We start from the raw sequence: 26,059 nt of genomic DNA, 5'->3' as shown, positions 1-26,059 counted from the left end.
TGTCCAACTGGCTGGCCAGCTCAGAGGAAATCAAGGGGTTCTAAAAGAGGAAATCAAGGGGTTCCACAAAAGGCTTGCAGGCCTTCTGTTGTAGAAAAAGCCCATCAGGGATTCATTTGTGTATTAGGCCACGCCCCTTACGTCACCATTGTTCCACTCAGGGCTTTTTTGTAGAAAAAGCCCAGCAGGGAATCATTTGCATATTAGACCGCACCCCCTGACATCATCAATGTTTCGCACAGGGCTTTTTTGTAGGAAAAAAAACGGTAGGTGCTTATCTGCATATTAAGACATACCCTCTGAAACCGAGTTAGCCGGAACTGCGTTCCTGTGTGTTCCTGCTGGGGGGGGGGGAGCGCCCTGATCATGCTTTTCAGCAAATCCAACCAGCTAAGGCTGCCACCTGTGTCTATCTTCTCTTGAGCATTAAACGACTTTATCAATCCTGTTTGTTATGTTTTCATTGAGAGAAACACTGAGGTTTGGAAGCAGGCAAGTGGGTCAAGAAGGCCAACAGATAAGGAAAAGACATAAGAACACAAGAGCATAAGAGAAGCCATGTTGGATCAGGCCAATAGCCCATCGACTCCAACACTCTGTATCACACAGTGACCAAAAAAAACAGGCATCATCAGGAGGCCCATCAGTGGGGCCAGGACACTAGAAGCCCTCCAACTGCCCCCTCAGCACCAAGAACACAGAGCATCACTGCCCCAGACAGAGAGTTTCAACAATAAGCCGTGGCTAATAGCCACTGATGGACCTCTGCTCCATATGTTCAATCCCCTCTTGAAGCTGGCTATGCTTGCAGCCACCACCACCTCCTGTGGCAGTGAATTCCATGTGTTAATCACCCTTTGAGTAAAGAAGTACTTCCTTCTCTCAGTTCTAACTTAGTCACTTCACTGCTTACTCCCAATTCCAAATCATTAATGAACAAGTTAAAAAGCATTGGAGCACCCCACTGCTTACCGTCCTTCACTGCGAAGACTGAGCATTTATACTCACTCTCTATTTCCTATTATAGCCAGTTTTTGATCCGCAAGAGGACTTGTCCTTTTACTCCATGACTCTCGAGCTTACTAAGGAGCCTTTGATGAGGAACTTTATCAAAAGCTTTCTGGAAGTCAAGGTGAACAGCATCTATTGGGTCCCCTTTGTCCAGATGTTTGTTCACCCCCTCAGAGAACTCTAACAGGTTAGTGAGACAAGATTTTCCCTTACAATCAACTTAATCTGTCATTGCTGGGCAGAATAGCTGCAATTAAGATGAATATTCTGCCGAGAATAATGTATTTGTTTCAAACCATTCCGATTGTGAAGGATAGGAAACAATTTAATAAATGGCAAAGGAAGATTTCAGAATTTGTATGGGCTGGGAAGAAACCAAGGATTAAAATGAAAAATTTAACAGATGCTAAAGAGAGAGGAGGATTCCAGCTACCAGATTTAAGACTATATCATGATGCAGTTTGCTTAGTATGGATAAAAGACTGGATGATGCTGTTGGATATCAAACTTTTAATGTTGGAAGCTCATGGAAATAAATTCAGCTGGCATGCTTATATGTACTATGGGAAGAAAAAGATGGATGGTTTTTTTTCTCACCATTATATCAGAAATAATTTGTTCAATACATGGATGAAGTACAAGAAATATGGTGATGAGAGAAAACCATTATGGATAGTGCCAGCAGAAGTAATAAAAAATACAGCTGAAACCAGTGAAGAGAGAGGATTGTCATACAATCAATTACTAAAAAGACAAAGTGGCAGAATAGAATTGAAAACTGCTGGGGAGTTGAATAAAAATATGATTGGTTTCAAATGCAACAAATAAAAAGCCTGGTGGAGAATGATATCAAAACTGAAGGAATAAGATGTGAGCAAACAGAAATGGAAAAAGTTCTGCTTGGAGATAATGAAAAATTAATTTCAAAAATATGTAAGTTACTGTTAAAATGGTCTACGGAAGATGAGGTAGTAAAATCTCAAATGATTAAGTGGGCAATCAATGTAAATAAAGAAATACAGATGGATACATGGGAGTATCTTTGGAAGAACTCTATGAAATTATCAATATGTCAGAGTATAAAAGAAAATTGTTTTAAGATGATGTATAGGTGGTATATGACTCCTAAAAATTGGCAAAGATCAATAAAAAGATGCTAGACAGATGCTGGAAATGTAGAAGACATGAAGGCTCTTTTTACCATATGTGGTGGACTTGTGAAAGAGCAAAAGAGTATTGGCAGATGATTCAACAAGAAATTTCAAAAATCTTGGGATATGAATTCAAGAAAGTAGCAGAGACTTTTTTATTGGGATTACAAATGGAAAAATTTCCAAAAGAAGATAGAACTTTGATCTGGTACTTGCTTTCAGCGGCTAGGACATTGTATGTGCAGTTATGGAAGCAAGAAAAAATACCAGGAAAATGGGATTGGATTGTAAAAGTTATAACATGGAGTGAGATGGACAAACTAACAAGAATCTTAAGAGACTATGATTTGGAAGTGTATGAAAAGGAATGGAAAAAGTTTAGATGTTATGTAGAAGAAGAATGGAATATAAAAAGATATTGGACAATTTTTTGATAATGATAATACTAGAAAAAAGTAGAATATGAATATAGGTTCTTATGGTTTAAGGGTACCTTTAAATGTTAGTATTTCAAGTATATAACTTCGGCAGGAGTCAAGTAATGGGGGGGAGGGGGGACTAGAAAATAGCATATGGGATAGATAAAAAAGAAGGTATTAATGGATATGGTTACCATATGTTATCAATAAAATTGTGTTTACTAAGATTTTCCCTTACAAAACAGTCTTCCTCACTAAATTTTGTTCATCAATGTGCCTACTTCTCTCTTTAATAACAGTTTCCACCAACTTCCCCGGTATTGAAGTCAGACAGACTGGCTGGAAATTTCCTGGATCTCCTCTGGAACCCTTTTTAAAGATGGGGGTGACATTTGCTACCTTCCAGTTCTCAGGAATGGAGGCAGATTTCGATGAAAGATTACATATTTTGTCAGGAGATCCACAAGTTCACTTCTGAGTTATTTCAGAACTCTTGGATGTATGCCATCCAGGCCTGGGGACTTACAAGTTTTTCAATTATCTATCAGTCATAGGCAATATTCTCCCTAAAATGAGTTAGCATGAGCTAGCTCACAGATTTTTAGCCTCCAGCTCATGCGTTTTTGTCATAGCTCAGGAAGGATGACCCCAGAGCACACTAATTTATGCAGTAGCTCACAACTTTAATGCCAGTAGTTCACAAAGTAGAATTTGTTCTCACAAGACTCTGGTCATAGGACATCCTCTCTCGTCACCTCAATCTGACTCAGGTCTTTCAACACCCCTCCTGAAAGCGGTTCTGGAGTGGGCAAACATTTCTCATCTTCTACAGTGAAGACGGAGGCAAAAAGTGCATTTAGTTTCTCAGCCATTTCCCTGTCCTCCTTCAGTAATCCTTTTATCTTTCTGTCATCCAAGGGCCCCACTGCCTCCCTCACTGGTTTTCTGCTTTTAATGTATTTGAAGAAAATTTTATTGTTGGTCTTTATGTTTTTTGCAATATGTTCCTCATAGTCCATTGTTGCTTGCCTGATCACAGACTTGCATTTGATTTGCCACAGCTTCTGTTCCCTTTTATTAACCTCACTTGGACTAGCTTTCCACAGCTTAAAGGAACCCTTCTTACCTTTTACAGCTTCCATTACTTGTTTGTTAACTATGCAGGCTTTTTAAAATACCTATTTGTGCCTTTCCTGAGTTGTAATATATATTTTATCTGAGGTTCTAAGATGATAGTTTTGAATAATCTCCAAGCTTCCCCAAGGGTTTTGACTGTATTTATCTTTCCTTTCAGTTTCCTCTTCACATGCCTCCTGATCTCAAAGAAGTTACCCCTTTTAAAGTTAAAAGTGGTTGTGTTGGTCTTTTGGGGCAACTCCCTATGTATACAAATGTTATCAATAATATTATGGTCACTGCTCTCCAGCGGTGCAATCACTTTTACATCTCTCACCAGGTCTTGAACATTACTTAGGACCAAATCCAGGATCACCCCACCCCTGGTAGGTTCCGTGACCATCTGCTCCATAGCACAGTCATTGAGAGTCTCTAGAAACTCAATCTCTTCTTCCCAACTGAAACACATATTGTCCCAATCATTGTGCGGGCAGTTAAAATCACCTATTATGACACAGTTTTTACACAATCTTTAATTCTCTCGTCATTTTATCACCCTCTATCTTTTGACCCAGTGGGTGATAATGAACTCCCAGAATTAAACTTCCTTTTGGGCCCACTATTTCAACTCAAAGCATTTCTAGAAGGGAATCTAATTCTCTGAGCTCAGTCTTACTGGACTGTATGCCCTCTCTGACATACAGAGCCACCCCAGCTCCAACCCTTTCCTCCCTATCCTTCCGATATAACTTATATCCAGGAATCACCGTGTCTCACCGATTCTCCTCATTTCATCACGTTTCTGAAATACCCATAATGTCTATATTTTCCCCCAACACTAAGCATTCCAACTCCCCAATTTTACCTTGGACCTTCTGGATTCTTTCAGAGCTCCCATGCTAAGAGCTGCAGGCCAAGAGCCCTTTAGCTCTTGCCCTTCGGTTCATGCCAAAGGCTCGTGCCTCTGGCAAAAGTGCAGCCTTATAAATGTAAAAAGGGTGGGGCCAGCAGTCAGCTCTAGGCAACAGAAACACTCCCCATCATCAGATGCAATCACCTACAGCCCACTCAAAATGAACAGCAGTTCCACAGCAACCACACAAACACAGACTCCCTTCTCCCACAGAGTAGCACCCAGCTAATTCCCCCTCAGCGGTTAAGAAAAAGCAGTTCAGAAAAGACAAACACTCACTGTTTCAGCAGCACATCTTTCCCCATCTCTCCCAGGGCTCAGCTAATAGCCACTGATGGACCTCTGCTCCATATGTTTATTGAATCCCCTCTTGAAGATGTCTGTGCTTGCAGCCGCTAACATCTCCTATGGCAGTGAATTCCATGTGTTAATCACCCTTTGGGTGAAGAAGGACTTCCTTTTATCCATTCTAACCTGACTTCTCAGCAATTTCATTGAATATCCATGACATTGTGAGAAGGAGAGAAACATACTTCTTTCTCTACCTTCTCTATCCCATGCATAATCTTGTAAATCTCTTATCATGTCACCCCTCATAGAGAGAGCACACAAAAGTTTACGTTCTCAATAAAACTTGGTTGGTCTTAAAGGTGCCACTTGACTCCTGCTTTATGTCACCCCTCAGTCGATGTTTCTCAAAACTAAAGAGCCCCCAAGTGTTTTAACCTTTCTTCATAGGGAAAGTGTTCCAATCCTATAATCATTCCACTTGCCCTTTTCTGCCCTTTTTCTAATGCTATAATATTTTTTTGAAGTGTGCTGACCAGAATTATACACAGTATTCCAAATGAGGCCGCACCATCGATTTCTATGATACTTCCTGATTTGTTTTCAACTTCCTTCCTAATAATTCCCAACATAGTGTTGGCCTTTTTTATTGCAGTCGCACACTGTCTCAACATTTTCAGTGAGTAGGGGGAGGTATTTCTGAGTTTCCTGCATTGTGCAGGGGGTTGGACTCGATGACACTGGAGATCCCTTCTATGATTCTATGAGTTATCTACCATGACCCCCAGATCTCTCTCTTGGTCATTCTCCACCATCTCGCACCCCATCAACTTGTATTTATAGTTAGGATTTTGGCCCCAATGAGCATTACTTTGTACTTGGCCATGTTGAACCTCATTTGCCACGTTGACGCCCACTCATCCAGCCTCGACAGATCCCTTTGGGGTGTCTCACAATCCTCTCTGGTTCTCATCACCCTGAACAATTTAATGTCATCCGCAAGCTTAGCCACATCACTGCTTACTCCCAACTCCAGGCAGTTAGCAGCTACAAATCCTGCTTTTTCATAGAATCATAGAAATGGAAGGGACTACCAAGGTCACATAGTCTAAACCCCTGCACATTGCAAGAAATTCACTCATTCCTCCCCCACATAATAATGATTCTTTCCCCTGGATGCATCACAAGAAACGTCTCTTCTTTGTCATTATCCGTATTAGGGCAGATATCCTTCTCAACCGTCTTCTGGGCACTGCTGCCTTCTAGTATTGGCACAGGAATTTCTGGATCATTATTATAGTCACCCTCAGGACCCTTGGGGCTCTCTGTATTAGAAAAAAATTACAATTGAATCAATTAATTCAAACTGGGAGATGCCACCAAGGGTAAAAAAAATTGGGCTGGTAAATAAGGAATTCTGCAGCAGTGTCTCATTTCCTGGGGGTCAGATTGTTCGGCGCTGTATAAAAAGGCCGCCAGTGGGCCTGGTTCCTCATTTGCTGGACTTCGCTTGCCTTCGTTGACTCTTCAATCTGTGAACAGGGTAAGTAAGCTTTTCTCTCTCTCTTTTTATGCGGGAACTGTAGGACTTCATGCAATGTATATAAGGATGCAAGGCAATATGAAATTTTAGACCGATGAAATCCTGAGGGTGTGGGTCTGCAGCAGAACAGGTAGATTTAAGTCCAGTAGAGCCTTGAAGACCAACAAGAATCTCACCGTATGAGCGTTCAAGATCCAAAGCTTCCTTGGTCATCTCGGCAGAGAATCATAGGACTACACGAAACTGGCTGTCTTGTAAGGCAATGCGATATTTTAGACAGATGGAATCCTTACTGTTCCAGAGGGTTCTGGTCTGCAACAGAACAGCTAGATTTGAGTCCATTAGAGGACCAAGATTTTCAGTGTATGAGCATACAAGAGTTAAAGCCCCCTTTGTTCTATTGTCATAGAATCACAGAGCTGGGAGGGGCCATACAGGCCATTTGGTACAAGCCCTTGTCAGATCTTTACTGGTTCTGACAGAACTTTGACTCAACTCTGAATGTAGCAGACAGTTTAAATGCATAGAACAGTTTTTAGGGAATCCTATCCCTAAAAATCACTAAAGAGCCCCGTGGCACAGAGTGGTAAAGCTGCAGTACTGCAGTCGGAGCCCTCTGCTCGCGACCTGTGTTCTATCCCGGTGAAAGCTGGTTCAGGTAGCCAGCTCGAGGTTGACTCAGCCTTCCATCCTTCCGAGGTCGGTAAAAGGAGTACCCAGCTTGCTGGTGGGGAAGTGTAGATGACTGGGGAAGGCAATGGCAAAACCACCCTGTAAAAAGTCTGCCGTGAAAATGTTGTGAAAGCAACGTCACCCCAGAGTCGGAAACAACTGGTGCTTGCACAGGGGACTACCTTTACCTTTTTTTTTTATCCCATACTGCTTCCTTTAACAACATTAAAAATGCCTTTCTGGGTATAACTAAGATGAACCGATTGTCTCTTGGAACATTGCATGCTGAGCAAGAAAGCAGAAGCTCTTTTGGCACTTGAGGTGTACTACCTGCGTATGTGGAGGCTATGATTGGCAGTCATATCTACAAATGATTCTATTTATATATAAGGGGTATTTTTATCCCACTGATCTCCTACGAGTGATAGTTTGTTCTGCTTGACTTCATACAGTTTCTATCTTCTTTTCCGAAGACACAGGAAAGGGGGTTTCATAGTTACCTAGTGCCTGGCTAGTACCTCTTCAGAATGAAGGATGGGGCTCATCAACAATCCTCCATAGAGAAAGAAAATTCCTCGCACAGAAAAACCTAGAAGCCATAGAATCATAGAGTTGGAAGGGACCTCCAGGGTCATCGAGTCCAACCCCCTGCACAATGCCGGAAACTCACAAATACCTCCTCCTAAATTCACAGAATCTCCATTTCTGTCAGATGGCCATCTAGCCTCAATGAAGATCCTGTGAAGCCAAAGAGAGGGCTTCTAGCTTGCCCCCTCAGTCTAGAAAACACATTTTTGTCTTGCTCTTTCTCCATAGATCTCAAGGCAAGATCTCTAGATATTCTCTTCTACGTTTTAGGTTACATGACAGACCCATGAACAGTTTAGTCTGAAAGGCAGTTACTTGTCCAGTGTCTTCCAATAAGAAGATTTGAATTTAGGATTCCCAAGTTATAGTCCAACATTCGTACCTATTACAGCATAACCCCTTGCTATCTTACTAAAACGGTAGGGCTTTTTTTCTCTGTGATCAGGGGATTAATTGTTTTTTTCCTACAAAAGAAGCATTTTCCTACAAAAGAAGTCGTAGCATTTGGGCTGAAACAGTATAGCACAGACACTGTTTTGTCCACCCACAGTGACAGAAAAGCCTTAAGTGCCCCTCTGTTTAGTGCCCCCTGGTTTCTGGTTGCAATTTCCTATTTCTCTCTGAGCCTTTAGCAAAGACGCCTTTGCCAATAAGGGTTCTTCTCTGGTTGCTTTTTAAGGTTCACCTCAAGAAACACCAAAATGAACGGCTGCTGTGGTGGATGCAACAAAATGATCATAATCTGCAAAAATAATAACGACAGCGACTGCGACTGCAACTCCTGTGGGGGAAATAATAACAACTGCAGCGTGATATGTCTCCCGGCTCAATGCAGTGGTGGGTGCTGTCAACCAATGGTGTACTGCTGCGGAGGAAACAGGGGCTAGTAAGCAATTCAGGAAGTCCTCAAAATCCTAACCTAGGAGCTGAAGCTTCCCTCTGAGATCTGTGGTTCTTTCCTGTTGAGGACGTTGTGATGCTCCCTCCTCATCCTATTAAACTTCTTACTCTTCACTTTCCCTTTTCTGCCCAGAGATCATGTTCAACACATTATCTGCGACAACATAAAAGCAAACATGAGGATGGTGTGCTCTTTCTCACTACCTAACGCCAAATCTCTTTATCTTCTGGGAATGGAAGATCTCCTTTAATTGCTTTTTCTGCTGTACTGACATTTCTCTTTGGGGACAATAAACTCTGAAAGCACGGAAACCTGCATTCTAGTGTTCATTGCATAATAACAAACACGTCGTAGCTCTGTTTCAATTCAAATAGGATCATATGTTCTTTTACCACCTGAGAGTGCGGGTCCTTCAAATTCAGTGCTCTCTGTCTTGATCGCAGAAGCGCTCAGGTGGAAAAGGCTTTTTCGGGATGTGCTACCTGGGAAAGGAAAGGTCCCCTGTGCAAGCACTAGTCATTTCCGACTCTGGGGTGACATTGCTTTCACAACGTTTTCACAGCAGACTTTTTACGGGGTGGTTTGTCGTTGTCTTCCCCAGTCATCTAGACTTTCCCCCCAGCAAGCTGGGTACTCATTTGGCTGACCTCAGAAGGATGGAAGGCTGAGTCAACCTCGGGCCGGCTACCTGAACCCAGCTTCTTACAGGGTGGTTTGCCGTTGCCCTCCCCAGTCATCTACACTTTCCCCCCAGCAAGCTGGGGACTCCTTTTACCGACCTCGGAAGGATGGAAGGCTGAGTCAACCTCGGGCCGCCTACCTGAACCCAGCTTCTTACAGGGTGGTTTGCCGTTGCCTTCCCCAGTCATCTACACTTTCCCCCCAACAAGCTGGGGACTCCTTTTACTGACCTCGGAAGGATGGAAGGCTGAGTCAACCTCGAACCGGCTACCTGAAAACCCAGCTTCCACTGGGGATCGAGCTCAGGTCATGAGAAGAGTTTAGGACTGCAGTACTTCAGCTTTAGATGAAGAAGAAGAAGATAAGAAGAAGATATTGGATTTATATCCCGCCCTCCACTCCGAAGAGTCTCAGAGCGGCTCACAATCTCCTTTCCCTTCCTCCCCCACAACAGACACCCTGTGAGATGGGTGGGGCTGGAGAGGGCTCTCACAGCAGCTGCCCTTTCAAGGACAACCTCTACCAGAGCTACGGCTGACCCAAGGCCATGCTAGCAGGTGCAAGTGGAGGAGTGGGGAATCAAACCCGGTTCTCCCAGATAAGAGTCCACACACTTAACCACTACACCAAACTGGCTCTGCGATCCTTCTAAATGGAGGTACTATGCTTGGGACCCGTCTGCACGCTCTTCCGAATAAATGCTCCACCGTGCAGCCCTGGTTCTTCTGTGAATGGTAAACAAGGGGCCAATGATATGTGGCTTTGCCCCTTTCTTTAAAAATAATCCAAGGATCACCTACAGGACACCCAGAGTAAAAGCTGAATAAAATTCTGTCCAACTGGCTGGGCAGTTTAGAGGAAATCAAAAGGTCCTAAGAGATTATGGTCTTGCAGAGCTTTTTTTTTTGTAGAAAAAGCCCTGCAGAACCACATTTGCTTATTAGGCCACACCCCTTGACATCACCATTGTTCCACACAGGGCTTTTTTTGTAGAATGTGCCCAGCAGGAAATCAACTGCACATTAGGCCACACCCCGTGACATCACCATTGTAACACACAGGACTTGTTTGTAGAAAAAAGCCCAGCAGGAACTCATTTGCATATTAGCCACACCCCCTGGTGCCAAGCAAGCTGGAACTACATCCCTGCTCAAAAAAAGCCCTGGCTATTACAAGAATTTAGGCGATGGGATATGGTCAGATGTGGCCTACAGGTAGGTTTGCCAAGTCTGTTGGGACATTGGGCATGGGGTGGGTGCAAACCTAACGGGAGCAGGGAAGGGAAAAGCTAGAAACAAATGCGATGCACACATGTCACCTGGACATAGGCACATTGAGGGCGATGCTCTGGTTTATGGTCAAAACTTCTATGGTAGAATTAACTTCTACCCCAAAACCAGAATGTGTCCCCCCAATGTGCCTACGTCACTTCCAGATGACACAGGTATGTCATGAGAACATAAGAGAAGCCATGTTGGATCAAGCCAATGGCCCATCCAGTCCAACACTCTATGTCACATAAGAACAGAAGAGAAGCCATGTTGATCAAGCCAATGGCCCATCCAGTCCAACACTCTGTGTCACATAAGAACATGAGAGGCCATGTTGGATCAGGCCAATGGCCCATCCAGTCCAACACTCTGTGTCACATAAGAACAGAAGAGAAGCCATGTTGGATCAGGCCAATGGCCCATCCAGTCCAACACTCTGTGTCACTAGGGTTGCCAATCCCCAGGTGGGGGTAGGGGATCCCCTGGTTTGGAGGCCCTCCCCCCGCTTCAGGGTCATCAGAAAGCGGGGGGAGGGGAGGGAAATGTCTGCTGGGAACTCTGTTATTCCCTATGGCGATTTCTTCAGATAGAAAATCATGGAGAATTGATCTGCGGGTATCTGGGGCTCTGGGGGGCTGTTTTTTGGGGTAGAGGCACCAAATTTTCAGTATAGCATCTAGTGCCTCTCCCCAAAATACCTCCCAAGTTTCAAAAAGATTGGTCCAGGGGGTCCAATTCTATGAGCCCCAAAAGAAGGTGCCCCAATCCTTCATTATTTCCTATGGAAGGAAGGAATTGTAAAGGTGTGCCGTCCCTTTAAATGTGATGGCCAGAACTCCCTTTGGAGTTCAATTATGCTTGTCACAGCCTGGATCTTGGCTCCACCCCTAATGTCTCCTGGCTCCACCCCCCAAAGTCTCCTGGCTCCACCCCCAAAGTCCCCAGATATTTCTTGAATTGGACTTGGCAACCCTATGTGTCACACAGTGGCCCAAAAAAACGCCAGGTGCCATCAGGAGGTCCACCAATTTATTTACAGGTTCTTGCCTGTTTAGAGATGGTAAAGAAGAGAGAGGAGCATTCAAAACAGGGGGAACCCTTGCCCGCATCAGGGGGCCTGGCATCCCTACCTACCACACACCACCTTCTACTCAAAAGTGGAAAAACTAATTGCCAACTCAGACGGTAACCTAAGAGATAATGATCTGGCTGCCCAGAAGACATGAAACAGGTTAATGGCTTGAAGGTAAGCTAGCTTGGAATGCTCAACCTAAGCCTTCCATTATACAGCTGGGACACTTCCTTCCTGGTTGCGAGAGGTGTACTCAGCAGAAAGTATCCTCCATCAGTTGCTGAGGCCCTTGTTTCCTTGGCCAGAAATGTTTCCACTTGGCTGGTCTCCTCTGAAGAGCCATTTTGTTGGGGGCCCCCCCCAAAAAATGTGCTGTGGTTCTTGGCCATTCATGAGAAGCTCCCTTTCATTCTTTTAGAAGCAAAAAGAAGTGCAGTTTGGGAAATCCGCAGAGCCTTGTAGAGTGGGGAATGGTGAAATATGTCAGCCCCAACTCTAGATTGTCGAATCCTTAAGGATCATGCTTAGACTTAAACCGAATCTGAAATTTGAAGCTACCAGGTATTGGAAGGTACCTGAAGACGTGATTCATGAAAGTTCGTCCCCTGCCGCAAATTTCTGTTAGTCTTTTAGGCGCTACAGGATACAAGGGCCGATTTCACACTCACCTTACTCTGCCCTCATGTCCGTCTTCTCCGCGCGGCGTCCTCCCTATTTACCACTATTTGCGTTAGGGCTGCAGCAAACATTGTGGTTTTCATGCAGCAAATGGAAACTGGCTTTAGCGGTTTCCATTTGCTGCGTGAAAACCGTGATGTTTGCTGCAGCCCCAGCACAAATAGTGAGCAGAAGAACATAAGAGAAGCCATGTTGGTTAAGGCCAGTGGCCCACCCAGTCCAACACTCTGTGTCACAGAAGAACATAAGAGAAGCCATGTTGGATCAGGCCAGTGGCCCATCCAGTCCAACACTCTGTGTCACATAAGAACATGAGAGGCCATGTTGGATCAGGCCAATGGCCCATCCAGTCCAACACTCTGTGTCACAAATGAACATAAGAGAAGCCATGTTGGATCAGGCCAATGGCCCATCCAGTCCAACACTCTGTGTCACATAAGAACATAAGAGAGGCCATGTTGGATCAGGCCAATAGCCCATCCAGTCCAACACTCTGTGTCACAAATGAACATAAGAGAAGCCATGTTGGATCAGGCCAATGGCCCATCCAGTCCAACACTCTGTGTCACAAATGAACATAAGAGAAGCCATGTTGGATCAGGCCAATGGCCCATCCAGTCCAACACTCTGTGTCACATAAGAACATAAGAGAGGCCATGTTGGATCAGGCCAGTGGCCCATCCAGTCCAACACTCTGTGTCACAGAAGAACATAAGAGAAGCCATGTTGGATCAGGCCAGTGGCCCATCCAGTCCAACACTCTGTGTCACAGAAGAACATAAGAGAAGCCATGTTGGATCAGGCCAGTGGCCCATCCAGTCCAACACTCTATGTCACATAAGAACATAAGAGAAGCCATGTTGGATCAGGCCAATGGCCCATCCAGTCCAACACTCTGTGTCACACAGTGGCCAAAAAACCCCCAAGTACCATCAGGAGGTTCACAAGTGGGGCTAGAAGCCCTTCCACTTTGCCCCCCCCCCCAGCACCAATGGAAAATCGGGAAAAGTGGAAAATCGAGAGGACACCACACGGAGAAGACGTGAGAGCAGCGTAAGGGTGAGTGTGAAATTGGCCTTGCTCTTCTATTCTATGGTGTTATATTCCCTTTCCCAAGTTTTACCCTCCCCAGGCTCCACACCCAAATCACCAGGAATTTCCCGACGCAGAGTTTTCAATCCTATACTTAAGTCCGCCCCAAAGTATCCATATCTGTTTTAATCTGGCCCTGAGCACAAACAACTTCTGGAAGAACTCAATGAAGATATCAACTTGTCAAAGCATTAAGGAGAACTGTTTTAAAATGATGTATAGGTGGTATATGACTCCGAAAAAATTGGCTAAGATAAGTAAGAAAATGTCGGATAGATGTTGGAAATGTAAAAAACATGAAGGTTCTTTCTTCCATATGTGGTGGACATGTGAAAGAGCGAAAGAATTCTGGAAGATGATACAACAAGAAATCACCAAAATTTTGGGCTATGATTTTAAGAAAATTGCAGAGACGTTTTTACTTGGATTACAATTAGAAAAATACCCAAAAGAAGACAGGACTTTAATTTGGTACCTGTTATCAGCTGCTAGGACTTTGTACGCGCAGCTTTGGAAGCAAGAAAAAATACCAGAGAAATGGGAATGGACCATGAAAGTTTTATCGTGGTGTGAAATGGACAAATTAACCAGAACACTAAGAGACTATGATTTAGAGATATTCAAAAGGGAGTGGAGAAAATTTAAAGGATATATGGAGAAAACTTGGAAAGTAAAGAAATATTGGACATTTTTTTAGTTGTAAGAATATATATACGGAACTTTGAGCAGTCAGAAGTGCCTTTAGTATGGATTTGAACTTATAACCTCGGGGAAGTCAACATTGGAGGGAGGGGGGATGGAAATGTCATATGGGTTAATGTGAAAAAAGAAAAAATTAAGAAATAGATAAGCTTTGTAACCATATGCTACCAATAAATTGTTTAAAACAAAGAGAGGACACCACACGGAGAAGACGTGAGAGCAGCGTAAGGGTGCGTGTGAAATTGGCCTTGCTCTTCTATTCTATGGTGTTATATTCCCTTTCCCAAGTCTTACCCTCCCCAGGCTCCACACCCAAATCACCAGGAATTTCCCGACGCAGGGTTTTCAATCCTATACTTAAGTCCGCCCCAAAGTATCCATATCTGTTTTAATCTGGCCCTGAGCACAAACAACTTCCAGTCAAATGTCAGCCAAGCATATGCTTTGTGTGCCTGCAATTTCTACGAGTTAGCAATTATGCCGCGGAAGTTATAATGAGCAAAGAGGGTTTCTTCCAGAGTTCTGCCTGTATAAAAATCTTTGTTTCAGGCTCAAGAGGCCTGTGCATTCTTTCCCAGAGACCGTGAAACAATGGTTATAAGGACCTCGCTGACAGGAAGGGAGTACCACTCCTGCCTTCCCTCTCACCTTGGTCTTTCAGAGAGTAAATACCAAAGCCCTGGAGACATGATTTGCACCTGAGGGAAAAGTGGTAAAATAAACATGCAGTAGGTTATTGCTGGAACTCTCTGTCTGGGGCAGTGATACTCTGTATTCTTGGTGCTTGGGAGGGGCAACAGGGTGAGGGCTTCTAGTGAATTGGACCTGGCCACCCAACCACCAAAGCTGAGCTGAGTAACCATTGACATCCCTCGTACCAAGTAGTCACTGAGCTCCAGAAGGGCAAACGCAACCTAACTTTATAGGGAAAGAATTCTGATGGACCCCAGGCCTGATTGGACCAATCAGAAACCTGAGAGGTGATGTAGCTCTCTCTTGAGCTGCTAAGCACGTGATGTGCAGGGGGAGACCTCCTGATGGCACCTGTTTTTTTGGCCACTGTGTGACACAGAGTGGTGGATTGGATGGGCCTTTGGCCTGATCCAACATGGCTTCTCTTATGTTCTCATGTCTGGGGCAAGTGATGCTCTGTGTTCTTGGTGCTTGGGGGGGGGGGGCACAATGGGAGGGCTTCGAGTCTCCTGGCCTCGCTAGTGGACCTCCTGATGGCACCTGGAATTTTTTGGCCAATGTGTGACACAGAGTGTTGGACTGGATGGGCCTTTGACCTGATCCAGCATGGCTTCTGTTGTGTTCTTATGTTTCTGTCCCCCTGTAAATCACGTGCTTAGCAACTCAAGAGAGAGCTACGTCACCTCTCAGGTTTCTGATTGGTCCAATCAGGCCTGGGGGCCATCAGAATTCTTTCCCTATAAAGTTAGGTTGCGTTTGCCCTTCTGGAGCTCAGTGACTACTTGGTACGAGGGATGTCAATGGTTACTCAGCTCAGCTTTGGTGGTAGGGTGGCTAGGTCCAATTCAAGAAATATCTGGGGACTTTAGGGGTGGAGCCAGGAGACTTTTGGAGGGTGGAGCCAGGAGATATTAGGGGTGGAGCCCAGAGTAAGGGTATGACAAGCATAACTGAACTCCAAAGGGAGGTCTGACCATCACATTTTAAAGGGACCGCACTCCTTTTAAATGCCTTCCCTCCATTGGAAATAATGAAGGATAGGGGGACCTTCTGGGGCTCATAGAATTGGATCCCCTGGTCCAATCCTTTTGAAACTTGGAGGGTCTTTTGAGGAGAGGTATCAGATGCTATGTTGAAAATCTGGTGCTTCTACCTAAAAAACAAAAAAAAAAAACAGCTCCCCAGAGCCCCAGATATCCATGGACCAATTCTCCATTATTCCCTATGGGAATTGGTCACCATGGGGAATAATGGAGTGTCCAGCAGACATCCCCCCCCCTGGTTTCTGATGACCCTGAAGTGGGGGAGGGCCTCCAAACTGGGGGATCCCCTGCCCCCACCTGGGAACTGACAATGTGTTATGGATGGTGTCCCTGCCTGGCTCATTGGAGCCTGAAGGACTGAGCTTGGGTCTTGGGAACAAGGGGCAGTACCCAATAAAGAGCTCTTATTCACTACCGCCTCGCCTCATCAATGCCTAAGAACCCACCATATTACACAACCCTATTTGGTGGCCTCCATCTTGACCTGTTGCTCCTGTAGGCTACTGCGCCCACCTTTCTCTGAAGGCCAGAGTCTCTTTGTTGCTGGCCCCAATAGCTTCTGGGTTACACTTGGTAACGTGGAACTTTGTTTTACTGTACGAGCCAAGTCGGACCAGCATAGAGTTTGTTGCTTTATTCCTTCACTTCCGTCTTGCCTGCTTTTTTCACCTTAATCAAAATAATTATATTTTTATCCCATTGTGGATTTTTGCCTTCGTTAGCCTCAAAGCCTAAGTCCAGAGCCTGGACCTTTCGCCGCCTACTGGATAACATTTTCGTTTGGGAAAATCAGGTTGCTGTCCTACCCTGCAGGGCTGTTTCTTGTTAACTCCATGAGAGGCCAGGAAACTTGTCCTTTCACTCCTGTGCTATTGGGAGTAGTCAGAAAGGACTGGTGGCCCCCACCTTCTAGGCTACAGTGAGAATTAGTCTCTCTGAACAGCAGGGGGGGCCAAACATAAGAGTCACATAGAATAAACATCAGATGCTGAGAGCTAGAAGGAAGGGAGGAAGGGAGGAAGGAAGGAAGGAAGGAAGGAAGGAAGGAAGGAAGGAAGGAAGGAAGGAAGGAAGGAAGGAAGGAAGGAAGGGAGGGAGGGAGGGAGGGAGGGAGGGAGGAAGGAAGGAAGGAAGGAAGGAAGGAAGGAAGGAAGGAAGGAAGGAAGGAAGGAAGGAAGGAAGGGAGGGAGGGAGGGAGGGAGGGAGGAAGGAAGAGAGAGGGAGGGAGGGAGGAAGGAAGGAAGGAAGGAAGGGAGGGAGGGAGGGAGGGAGGGAGGAAGGGAGAGAGGGAGGGAGGAAGGGAGAGAGGGAGGGAGGGAGGAAGGAAGGAAGGGAGGGAGGGAGGGAGGGAGGGAAGGAGGGGGAGGGAGGGAGGAAAGGAAAGGAAAGGAAAGGAAAGGAAAGGAAAGGAAAGGAAAGGAAAGGAAAGGAAAGGAAAGGAGGAAGGGAAATAAATTGGGGAAGGGGACAGAGAGGTGGAAAGAAAGCAACTTTAAAGGTGTTCTCCAAGCCTCCAGCTGGCTTGGCTTGGAGAATTGATTTTAAAAGAGAAATACCTTTTCCAAGTCTTTCGCACAGCCACAGTTCGGCCACCCCTGCTGTAGTATTGCCCTTACCTTTCTTAACAAGGAGTTCTCAACCGGAGCCGGGATGGACCAAGTCCTTGACACGGTGGCAGCGGTTGGGATCACCCTGAGGTTGTGGGAGTCAAATTCCTGTTTCTACTCTGTGCAAAACTACTGCACCTGGCTGTGAAGAGTTTGTTACTTTGGATTAGTGCACTTTGGTTTTTGAATTGGCCCAGGGATGCACAGAGCCAGACCTGCTGGCTGAGGAGGAAATTCTCCTGACCGAAGATTTTACCGGAAGGCCAGAATTGATTCTGGAGCAGCATGAGCCAGTTTGGTGTAGTGGTTAAGTGTGCGGACTCTTATCTGGGAGAACCGGGTTTGATTCCCCACTCCTCCACTTGCAGTTGCTGGAATGGCCCTGGGTCAGCCATGGCTCTGGCAGGAGTTGTCCTTGAAAGGACAGTTTCTGGGAGAGCTCTCTCAGCCCCACCTGCCTCACGTCTGTTGTGAGGGAGGAAGGGAAAGGAGATTGTGACCGCTCTGGGACTGTCCTTGAAAGGGCAGCTGCTGGGAGAGCCCTCTCAGCCCCACCCATCTCACAGGGTGTCTGTTGTGAGGGAGGGAGGGAAAGGAGATTGTGACCGCTCTGGGACTGTCCTTGAAAGGGCAGCTTCTGGGAGAGTCCTCTCAGCCCCACCCACCTCACAGGGTGTCTGTTGTGGGGGAGGAAGATAAAAGAGATTGTGACGGCTCTGTGACTCTGAAATTCAGAGTTTAGGGTGGGATCTAAATCCAACGTCACCAATATCTTGACCAACGACCTGCGCCATGCGTAAGGTCGCAGATTCTAACTTTTGAACCAGAGGAATGGCTACTCAGGGATGATGAAGAAGAAGATATTGGAATTATATCCCACCCTCCACTCCAAAGAGTCTCAGAGTGGCTCACAATCTCCTGTACCTTCCTCCCCCACAACAGACACCCTGTGAGGTGGGTGGGGCTGCAGAGTGCTCTCACAGCAGCTGCCCTTTCAAGGACAACCTCTGCCAGAGCTATGGCTGACGCAAGGCCATGCTAGCAGGTGCAAGTGGAGGAGTGGGGAATCAAACCCGGTTCTCCCAGATAAGAGTCCGCACACTTAACCACTACACCAGACAGAGAAGAGCAGCCGAGATGACCCAGGTGCCCAGCTGGTTTTGCAGGCCCGAGAGACATCCCTAGTGAGAGAACGGCAAGGAATTCTGTTTTGAGAGATGCCAGCGGGACTGAGGGACTGTCTGGTTATTGCTGGAGAAGAAGACAGCAGAATGAAGACCTCTGGGACAGTGTAGCGAGGCAGAATGTGGAACCTAGGTGGAGAAGCGTTTGTTATTCTGCAATGAACACTAGAACACAGAACGTTTCCATGCTTTCAAGCTTTATTGTCCCTGAAGAGAAAATGACATTACAGCAGGAACAGCAATTCTCACTCCCAGAAGATAAACACATTCCTCGGTCGGGAGCCAGAAAGAACGCATCATCTTCCCACAATGGATATTTGCTTTTCCGTTCTTACAGATTATGTGCTGCACATGATCTCTAGGCAGGGAAGGGAAGGTGAAGAGTAAGTAGCTGGAAGAGGATGGGGAGGGAGCATCGCAACATCTGCAGCAGGAAAGAACCAACCGGATCTCCCGCGGATCTCAGAGGGATCTTCAGCTTTTAGATTTGGACTTCGGAGACTCGCTGGATCGCTTAGCCGCAGCAGCCGCCCCTGTTGTTTCCTCCGCAGCTGTACACCATCGGTTGAGGTGGTTGACAACACCCACCGCAGCACGAATTTGGGAGCATGATCACTCGGCAACCTGAATTGTTCCCTCCCCCGCAGCAGTCGCCGCAGTCACAGTCGCAGCCGCCGCCGCTGTTACCGCTGTTAATCACGATGAGTCGGCATCCTCCACAGCCGCCGTTCATTTTGGTGTTCCTTGAGGTGAACCTTAAAAAAAATCAGAGAATAACCCTTATTGGCAAATGCACCTTTTTTGGCAAAACGAAATAGGAAATCACAACCAGAAACCAAGGGGCATAAGAACATAAGAGAAGCCATGTTGGGTCAGGCCAATGGCCCGTCCAGTCCAACACTCTGTGTCATACAGTGGCCAAAAAACCCAGGTGCCATCAGGAGGTCCATTGGTGGGGCCAGGACTCTAGAAGTCCTTCCATGTTTCCCCTCCCAGCACCAAGAATACAGAGCATCACTGCCCCACACAGAGAGAACATTCTGTGGCTAAGAACATAGGAGAAGCCATGTTGGATCAGGCCAGTGGCCCATCCAGTCCAACACTCTGTGTCACGTAGTGGCCAAAAAACCCAGGTGCCATCCAGAGGTCCACCAGTGGGGCCAGGACACTAGAAGCCCTCCCACTGTGCCCCCACCCAAGCACCAAGAATACAGAGCATCACTGCCCCAACAAAATGCTGTGGCTAAGAACATAAGAGAAGCCATGTTGGATCAGGCCAATGGGCCATTCAGTCCAACACTCTGTGTCACACAGTGGCCAAAAAGGCCCAGGTGCCATCAGGGGGCCCATCAGTAGATCAGGGCACTAGAAGCCTTCCCATTGTGCCCCCACCCAAGCACCAAGAATATAGAGCATCACTGCCCCAGACAGAGAGTTCCAACAACATGCTGTGGCTAAGAACATAAGAGAAGCCATGTTGGATCAGGCCAATGGGCCATCGAGTCCAACACTCTGTGTCACACAGTGGCCAAAAAAACCCAGGTGCCATCAGGAGGTCCACCAGTGGGGCCAGGACACTAGAAGACCTCCCATTGTGCCCCCACCCAAGCACCAAGAATACAGAGCATCACTGCCTCAACAACATGCTGTGGCTAAGAACATAAGAGAAGCCAATTTGGATCAGGCCAATGGCCCATCCAGTCCAACACTCTGTGTCACACAGTGGCCAAAAAACCCAAGCGCCATCAGGAGGTCCACCATTGGGGCCAGGACACTAGAAGCCTTCCCACTGTGCCCCCCCCCACAAGCAGCAAGAGTACAGAGCATCACTGTCCCAGACAGAAAGTTCCAACAATACGCTGTGGCTAATAGCCACTGATGGACCTCTGCTCCATATGCTTATCCAAAGATAAACAGAGGGACTAAGCACAGGGACACCTTTGGCTTTGCTGTCACTGTGGGTGGGCAATTCGGTCTTACAGGCCCTGCGGAAAGTAGAAAGATCCCGCAGGGCCCTTATGGCCTCCGGGAGAGCATTCCACAATTCTGGTGCTGCCACCGAGAAGGCCCTAGCTCACATCAAACGCAACCTAGCCTCCTTTGGTCGAGGGTTGGACAATAGATTTGTTGTCCCTGAACGCAGTGCTCTCTGGAGAATATGAGGAGAAAGGTGGTCCCGCAGATAGACAGGTCCCTGAGCATATTATTATTATTATTGTTGTTATTATTATTATTATTATTATTATTATATTAATTGCTTCATCCCAGCCAAAGCTGAACTCTAGGCCTAGAGTTCCCAACCCCCAGGCCGTGGACAGGTTCCAGTCCATAGCCTGTAAGCAACTGGGCCGCGCAGCTGCCACCCCCCACCCACCTTCCCCACAGTGCCTCCTCTTCCCTCCTTTTTCACACCGCCTGGGAAGCGGCGGTGAAGCATCTCCTGGGCTCTTTAAAGGCCGCCCCCCCCCCCGGTGCTACCCTTGCCTCCTCCCCACTTCCTTCCTGGGCGTGGGAAGGAAGTGGGGAGGAGGCAAGGGCAGCACCACTTTTTCAGCAGGTCGCTCACCACTGCTGCCATGGTTTTCCCCACCGGTCAGCTGATCTGTGAGGGGAGGTCAGCCTTTAAAGAGCCCGGGAGGTGCTTCACCGCCCCTTCCTTGACCTTAAAATTGTGAAAATGGAGGGGGGGAGGATGCACCATGAGAGGGCGATGCAAAGGGAGGCCGAATTCGGTGCCCCCACCCTGCCAACCCCGGGACCGCTGTGGGTGGGCCAGCCCTGGGGCCGGGCCCTGGTACCAAAAAGGTTGGGGGCTACTGCTCTAGGCGATGTGCAACAATAAAAACATACGATAATCTTTTAAACCAGTTACTAAAAACGGGTTATAAACCCAATGATGTCTGTTATGAAGTGCTATCAGTTCCTGTTTTCTAGACACTGCATCAGGGTAGGGAACCCGCCCCCCCACATTGAGGGGTTGGAGGGAGAGGAATACGTCACTATCCTCAAACAAAAGTCTGGCGGAACATCTCTGCCTTGCAAGCCCCGTGAGACTGTAAAAGATTCAGCAAGGCTCTAGTGTCTTCCAGAAGAGTGTTCCACCAGGTGTTCCACCAGAAGAGTGTTCCACCAGGTGTTCCACCAGAAGAGTGTTCCACCAGGTGTTCCACCAGAAGAGTGTTCCACCAGGTCCTCGTTGAGGACAGCCGGACCTCTTTAGGGCCAGGGACCACCAGCAGATTTCTATTTGCAGAGCGTAGTGCTCTTCCAGGAACAAAGTGGAGGAGGCGGTCCCATAGATACATCGGTCCCAGACTGCTCGAGGCCTTAAAGGTCATAACCAGAACCTTGAATCTGACTCGTACTCAACCGGAAGTCAGTGCAGCTGGCACAGCGCAGGTAGAGTGTGTGCCATCCATGGCGTTCCCGTCAGGACTCGCGCCGCCGGATTCTGGACCCAGAAGCAGTATGGGAATTTGATCCCCTGAGAACCGTTCTGTGCATTTTAAAAACTTGCTACATTCAGGGTCAAGTCCAAGAAAGCTTCTTTCAGAACCAGTAAGGATCTGACGATATGATAAAGGGAAGTTTGAATCTTGAATGCGCACACTGTGAAATTCTTGTTGGTCGTCAAGGTTCTACTAGACTCAGATCTAGCAGTTCCGCTTTAGGCCAACACCCTCTGAAAAAGTAAGGATCCCATCTGTCTGAAACTTCATATTGCTGTACATCCTTACGCATACTGCAGCAAAAAACGGTAAAGGTCAAGGTAGTCCCCCGTGCAAGCACCAGTCGTTTTCGACTCTGGGGTGACGTTGCTTTCACAACATTTTCACGGCAGACTTTTTACGGGGTGGTTTGCCATTGCCTTCCCCAGTCCTCTACACTTTCCCCCCAGCAAGCTGGGCACTCCTTTTACCGACCTTGGAAGGATGGAAGGTTGAGTCAACTTGGAGCTGGCTACCTGAATCAGCTTCCGCTGGGATTGAACTCAGGTCATGAGCAGAGGGCTCCGACTGCAGTACTGCAGCTTGACCACTCTGCGTCACACATCCCACTAAATTCTAAAGCAAAGCATCCCATTAAATTCTATGGTTCCCAGCTCCTCAGTATAAGGGGGGTGGGGTGGAGTTTACTTACCCTGTTCACAGATTGAAGAAGCAGTGAAGGCAAGCGAAGGCGAGCGAATGAGGAACCTGGCCCATTGGTGGCCTTTTTATACAGCTCTGACGGTTTGAACCGCAGGAAATGAGACACCACTGGAGACTTCCTTATTTACCAACCAAATGCGTTCTTAATCTTTTTTGGTTTGAATTACTTGGCTCAATCGTCATACTTTGGGGGGTTTTTTTGGTTTGTTTTTCATATGTCAAGGCCAACCAAATCTTGAGGATGACTGCAATCATGATGCAGAAAATCCTGTATCAACACTAGAAGGCACCAATGCCCAGAAGACAATCGCAAAGGTTATCTGAACTCACAAAGATAAAAAAAGCATTCCTTGTGATGCATCCAGCGGAAGAATCATTATTAAAAAGCAGGATCTGTCACTGCTGGCTGCATGCCTTCGCCTTATCTGTTGCCTTCGTTGACCCACTTCGCTGCCTCCAAAACTCATAATTTCTCTCTGTATAAACATCACAAGCAGGATTTGTCAGTCCTTTGATGCTCAAGACAAGATAGATACAGGTGGCAGCCGCAGCTGGTTGGATTTGCCCAAGGGCAACTTGCACATAAGTCACAAAGGAAAGGATAATTGACTTTTGGGTTCTGATCTCCATCCAATGGCAATTTCATGCTTTCAACTCACCTATTTTTTCCATGTTTACTCTGTTAGTTTCCTCTAAAACACAAGGATAGATGATCATGTGTCCCATTCATCCTGGTCTTGAGACCATGAATCCCCTAATTCTTCGGCTTATTAGAATGGTTTTATTTATTTATTTATTTATTTATTTATTTATTTATTTATTTATTCATTCTATTACTTATATCCCGCCCTTCCCATAAAATGGCTCAGGGCGGCTCACAACAAACGATAAAACAATAAACAAAGTGCAAAATTATTACAATTAAAAAGTCAAAGCATTTAAAAACCATAAAATCTTAACATTAAAACTATACCGTATATTTCACTAAAGTCTGATAAGCTACATTAATCTAGTCAGGCGTAGGCTAGCCGGAAGAGGCTTGTCTTACAGGCCCTGCGGAACTGAGTAAGATCCCGCAGGGCCCTCACCTCTTCCGGCAGCTGGTTCCACCATGTGGGGGCCATTGTAGAAAAGGCCCTGTCTCTGGTTGTCTTGAGACGGACTTCTTTGGGCCCGGGGATGGTGAGAAGGTTTTGCGTCCCAGACCTCAGTACTCTCTGGGGAACGTGTGGGGAGAGACGGTCCTTCAGGTAGGCAGGTCCCAGGCCATATAGGGCTTTAAAGGTAATGACCAGCACCTTGTACCGGACCCGGTATATTATTGGAAGCCAGTGCAGAGCCCGAAGACCCGGCCGAATGTGCCCCCACCTTGGGAGGCCCAATAACAGCCGGGCCGCGGCATTCTGCACCAGCTGCAATTTCTGGGTCCGGCACAGGGGCAGCCCCATGTAGAGGGCATTGCAGTAATCCAACCTCGAGGTGACCGTAGCATGGATCACTGTTGCTAGGTCGTCGCGGTCCAGGAAGGGGGCCAACTGCCTTGCCCGCCTAAGATGAAAAAACGCGGACTTGGCAGTGGTTGCTATCTGAGCCTCCATCTTTAGGGACGGCTCCAGTAGCACCCCCAGGCTTTTGACCCTGTCCGCCGCCATCAGCGGCGCACCGTCAAAAGCTGGTAGGGGGATTTCCCCCCCTGAACCACGACGGCCCAAACAAAGGACCTCTGTCTTCGCAGGATTCAGTCTTAGTCCACTCAGTCTGAGCCACTCAGCCACGGCCTGTAGTGCCCGGTCCAGATTTTCTGGGGCGCAGACCGGTCGGCCGTCCATAAGTAGATAGAGCTGGGTGTCATCCGCATACTGGTGACACCCCAGCCCATACCTTCGGGCAATCTGGGCAAGAGGTCACATATAGATGTTAAATAACATCGGGGAGAGAACCGCTCCCTGGGGCACTCCACAATTAAGTGTGTGCCTCCGGGATAGCTCCCCCCCAATTGCGACCCTTTGTCCCCGACCTTCAAGGAAAGAGGAAAGCCACTGCAAGGCCAGCCCCTGAATCCCCGCGTCGGCGAGGCGGCAAGTCAGTAACCGATGGTCGACCGTATCGACCGCCGCCGATAGGTCCAACAGCATCAGCACTGCCGAGCCACCCCGATCCAGATGCCGTTGAAGGTCATCTACCAGGGCAACCAACACCGTCTCCGTCCCGTGACCTGGGCGAAAGCCGGACTGGAGTGGGTCAAGGACGGAAGCGTCCTCCAGGAAAGTCTGTAGCTGCCTCGCCACTGCCCTCTCGATAAGTTTGCCCAGGAAGGGCAAATTTGAGACCGGCCTATAGTGTGCCAATTGGGCCGGGTCTAAAGATGGTTTTTTTAAGAGGGGACGGACCACAGCCTCTTTGAGCGGCGCTGGAAAGAGCCCTTCCGTCAGGTTATGGCTCATAACCAAAATGTGTGTTATTCAAGGGACCTGTAGAATTTGTTTAAGAATTTTCACATATTATCAGTGCTTATTTTGCTTATCTTCTGGACTGGTTGCGAGCCAGTTTGGTGGACTGATTAAGAGCAGGAGAATTTGGGAGGACTGAGTTTAACTCCCCACTCCTCCATATGCAGCAGCTGGGTGACCTTGCGTCAGTCACTATTCTCTCAGAGCTCTCGCAGTCCTACCTACCTCACAGGGTGTCTTCTGTGGGGAAAGGAAAGGAAGGAGATTGTAAGCCACTCTTGAGATGCTGAGTGAGGGGCGCAGTATAAATCCAACTCTTCTTCTTTCTCTTCTTCTTCTTCTTCTTCTTCTTCTTCTTCTTCTTCTTCTTCTGCTGCTGCTGCTGCTGCTGCTGCTGCTGCTGCTATTGTTATGTTAAAACAATTTTATTTGGTAACATATGGTAACAAGTTATATTTCTTGCATTTCTTGTAACAAGTTACCGTATTTTTCTCACCATAAGACGCACTCCCCCCCCCAAAAAAGTGGGGGGGAAGTGTGTGCGTCTTATGGAGCGAAGGTACCTACCTTCCTGGGGGGGGCGATCCGCTGCCTCCGCCTCTGATCCCGGCGCTTCCCCCACGCCTGCTTGCCTGGCTCCAGCTCTGACGCTTACAGCAAGCGCCAGGATCGCTCCCTCTGCCCTCCGATCCCGGCGCTTGCTGTAAGCATCAGAGCTGAAGCCAGGCAGACAGGCACGGAGGAAGCACCCGCCCCCTCCACAAAACCAGTGCTTTGCAAGCGCCGGCTGTGGAAAGGGCAGCGTGCTTCCTCCGTGCCTGTCTGCCTGGCTT

General features: G+C 47.2%; 1 protein-coding gene across 1 annotated transcript in view; it reads right to left on the bottom strand.

Moving 5' to 3' along the window:
• LOC132583701 (uncharacterized) overlaps window positions 1-19,358 on the bottom strand; it is a 32,325-nt gene extending 12,967 nt beyond the window's left edge. The window contains 1 exon segment of the mRNA XM_060255368.1: window positions 19,214-19,358. Within this exon segment, the coding sequence (XP_060111351.1) occupies window positions 19,214-19,358 (145 nt within the window).
• Between the last annotated feature and the right edge of the window lie 6,701 nt (window positions 19,359-26,059).

Source organism: Heteronotia binoei, chromosome 1, assembly GCF_032191835.1.
Source record: "Heteronotia binoei isolate CCM8104 ecotype False Entrance Well chromosome 1, APGP_CSIRO_Hbin_v1, whole genome shotgun sequence".
Lineage (NCBI taxonomy): Eukaryota > Metazoa > Chordata > Lepidosauria > Squamata > Gekkonidae > Heteronotia > Heteronotia binoei.
Note: the sequence above shows the minus strand (reverse complement) of the source record. Positions and strands in the feature narration are given on the sequence as shown.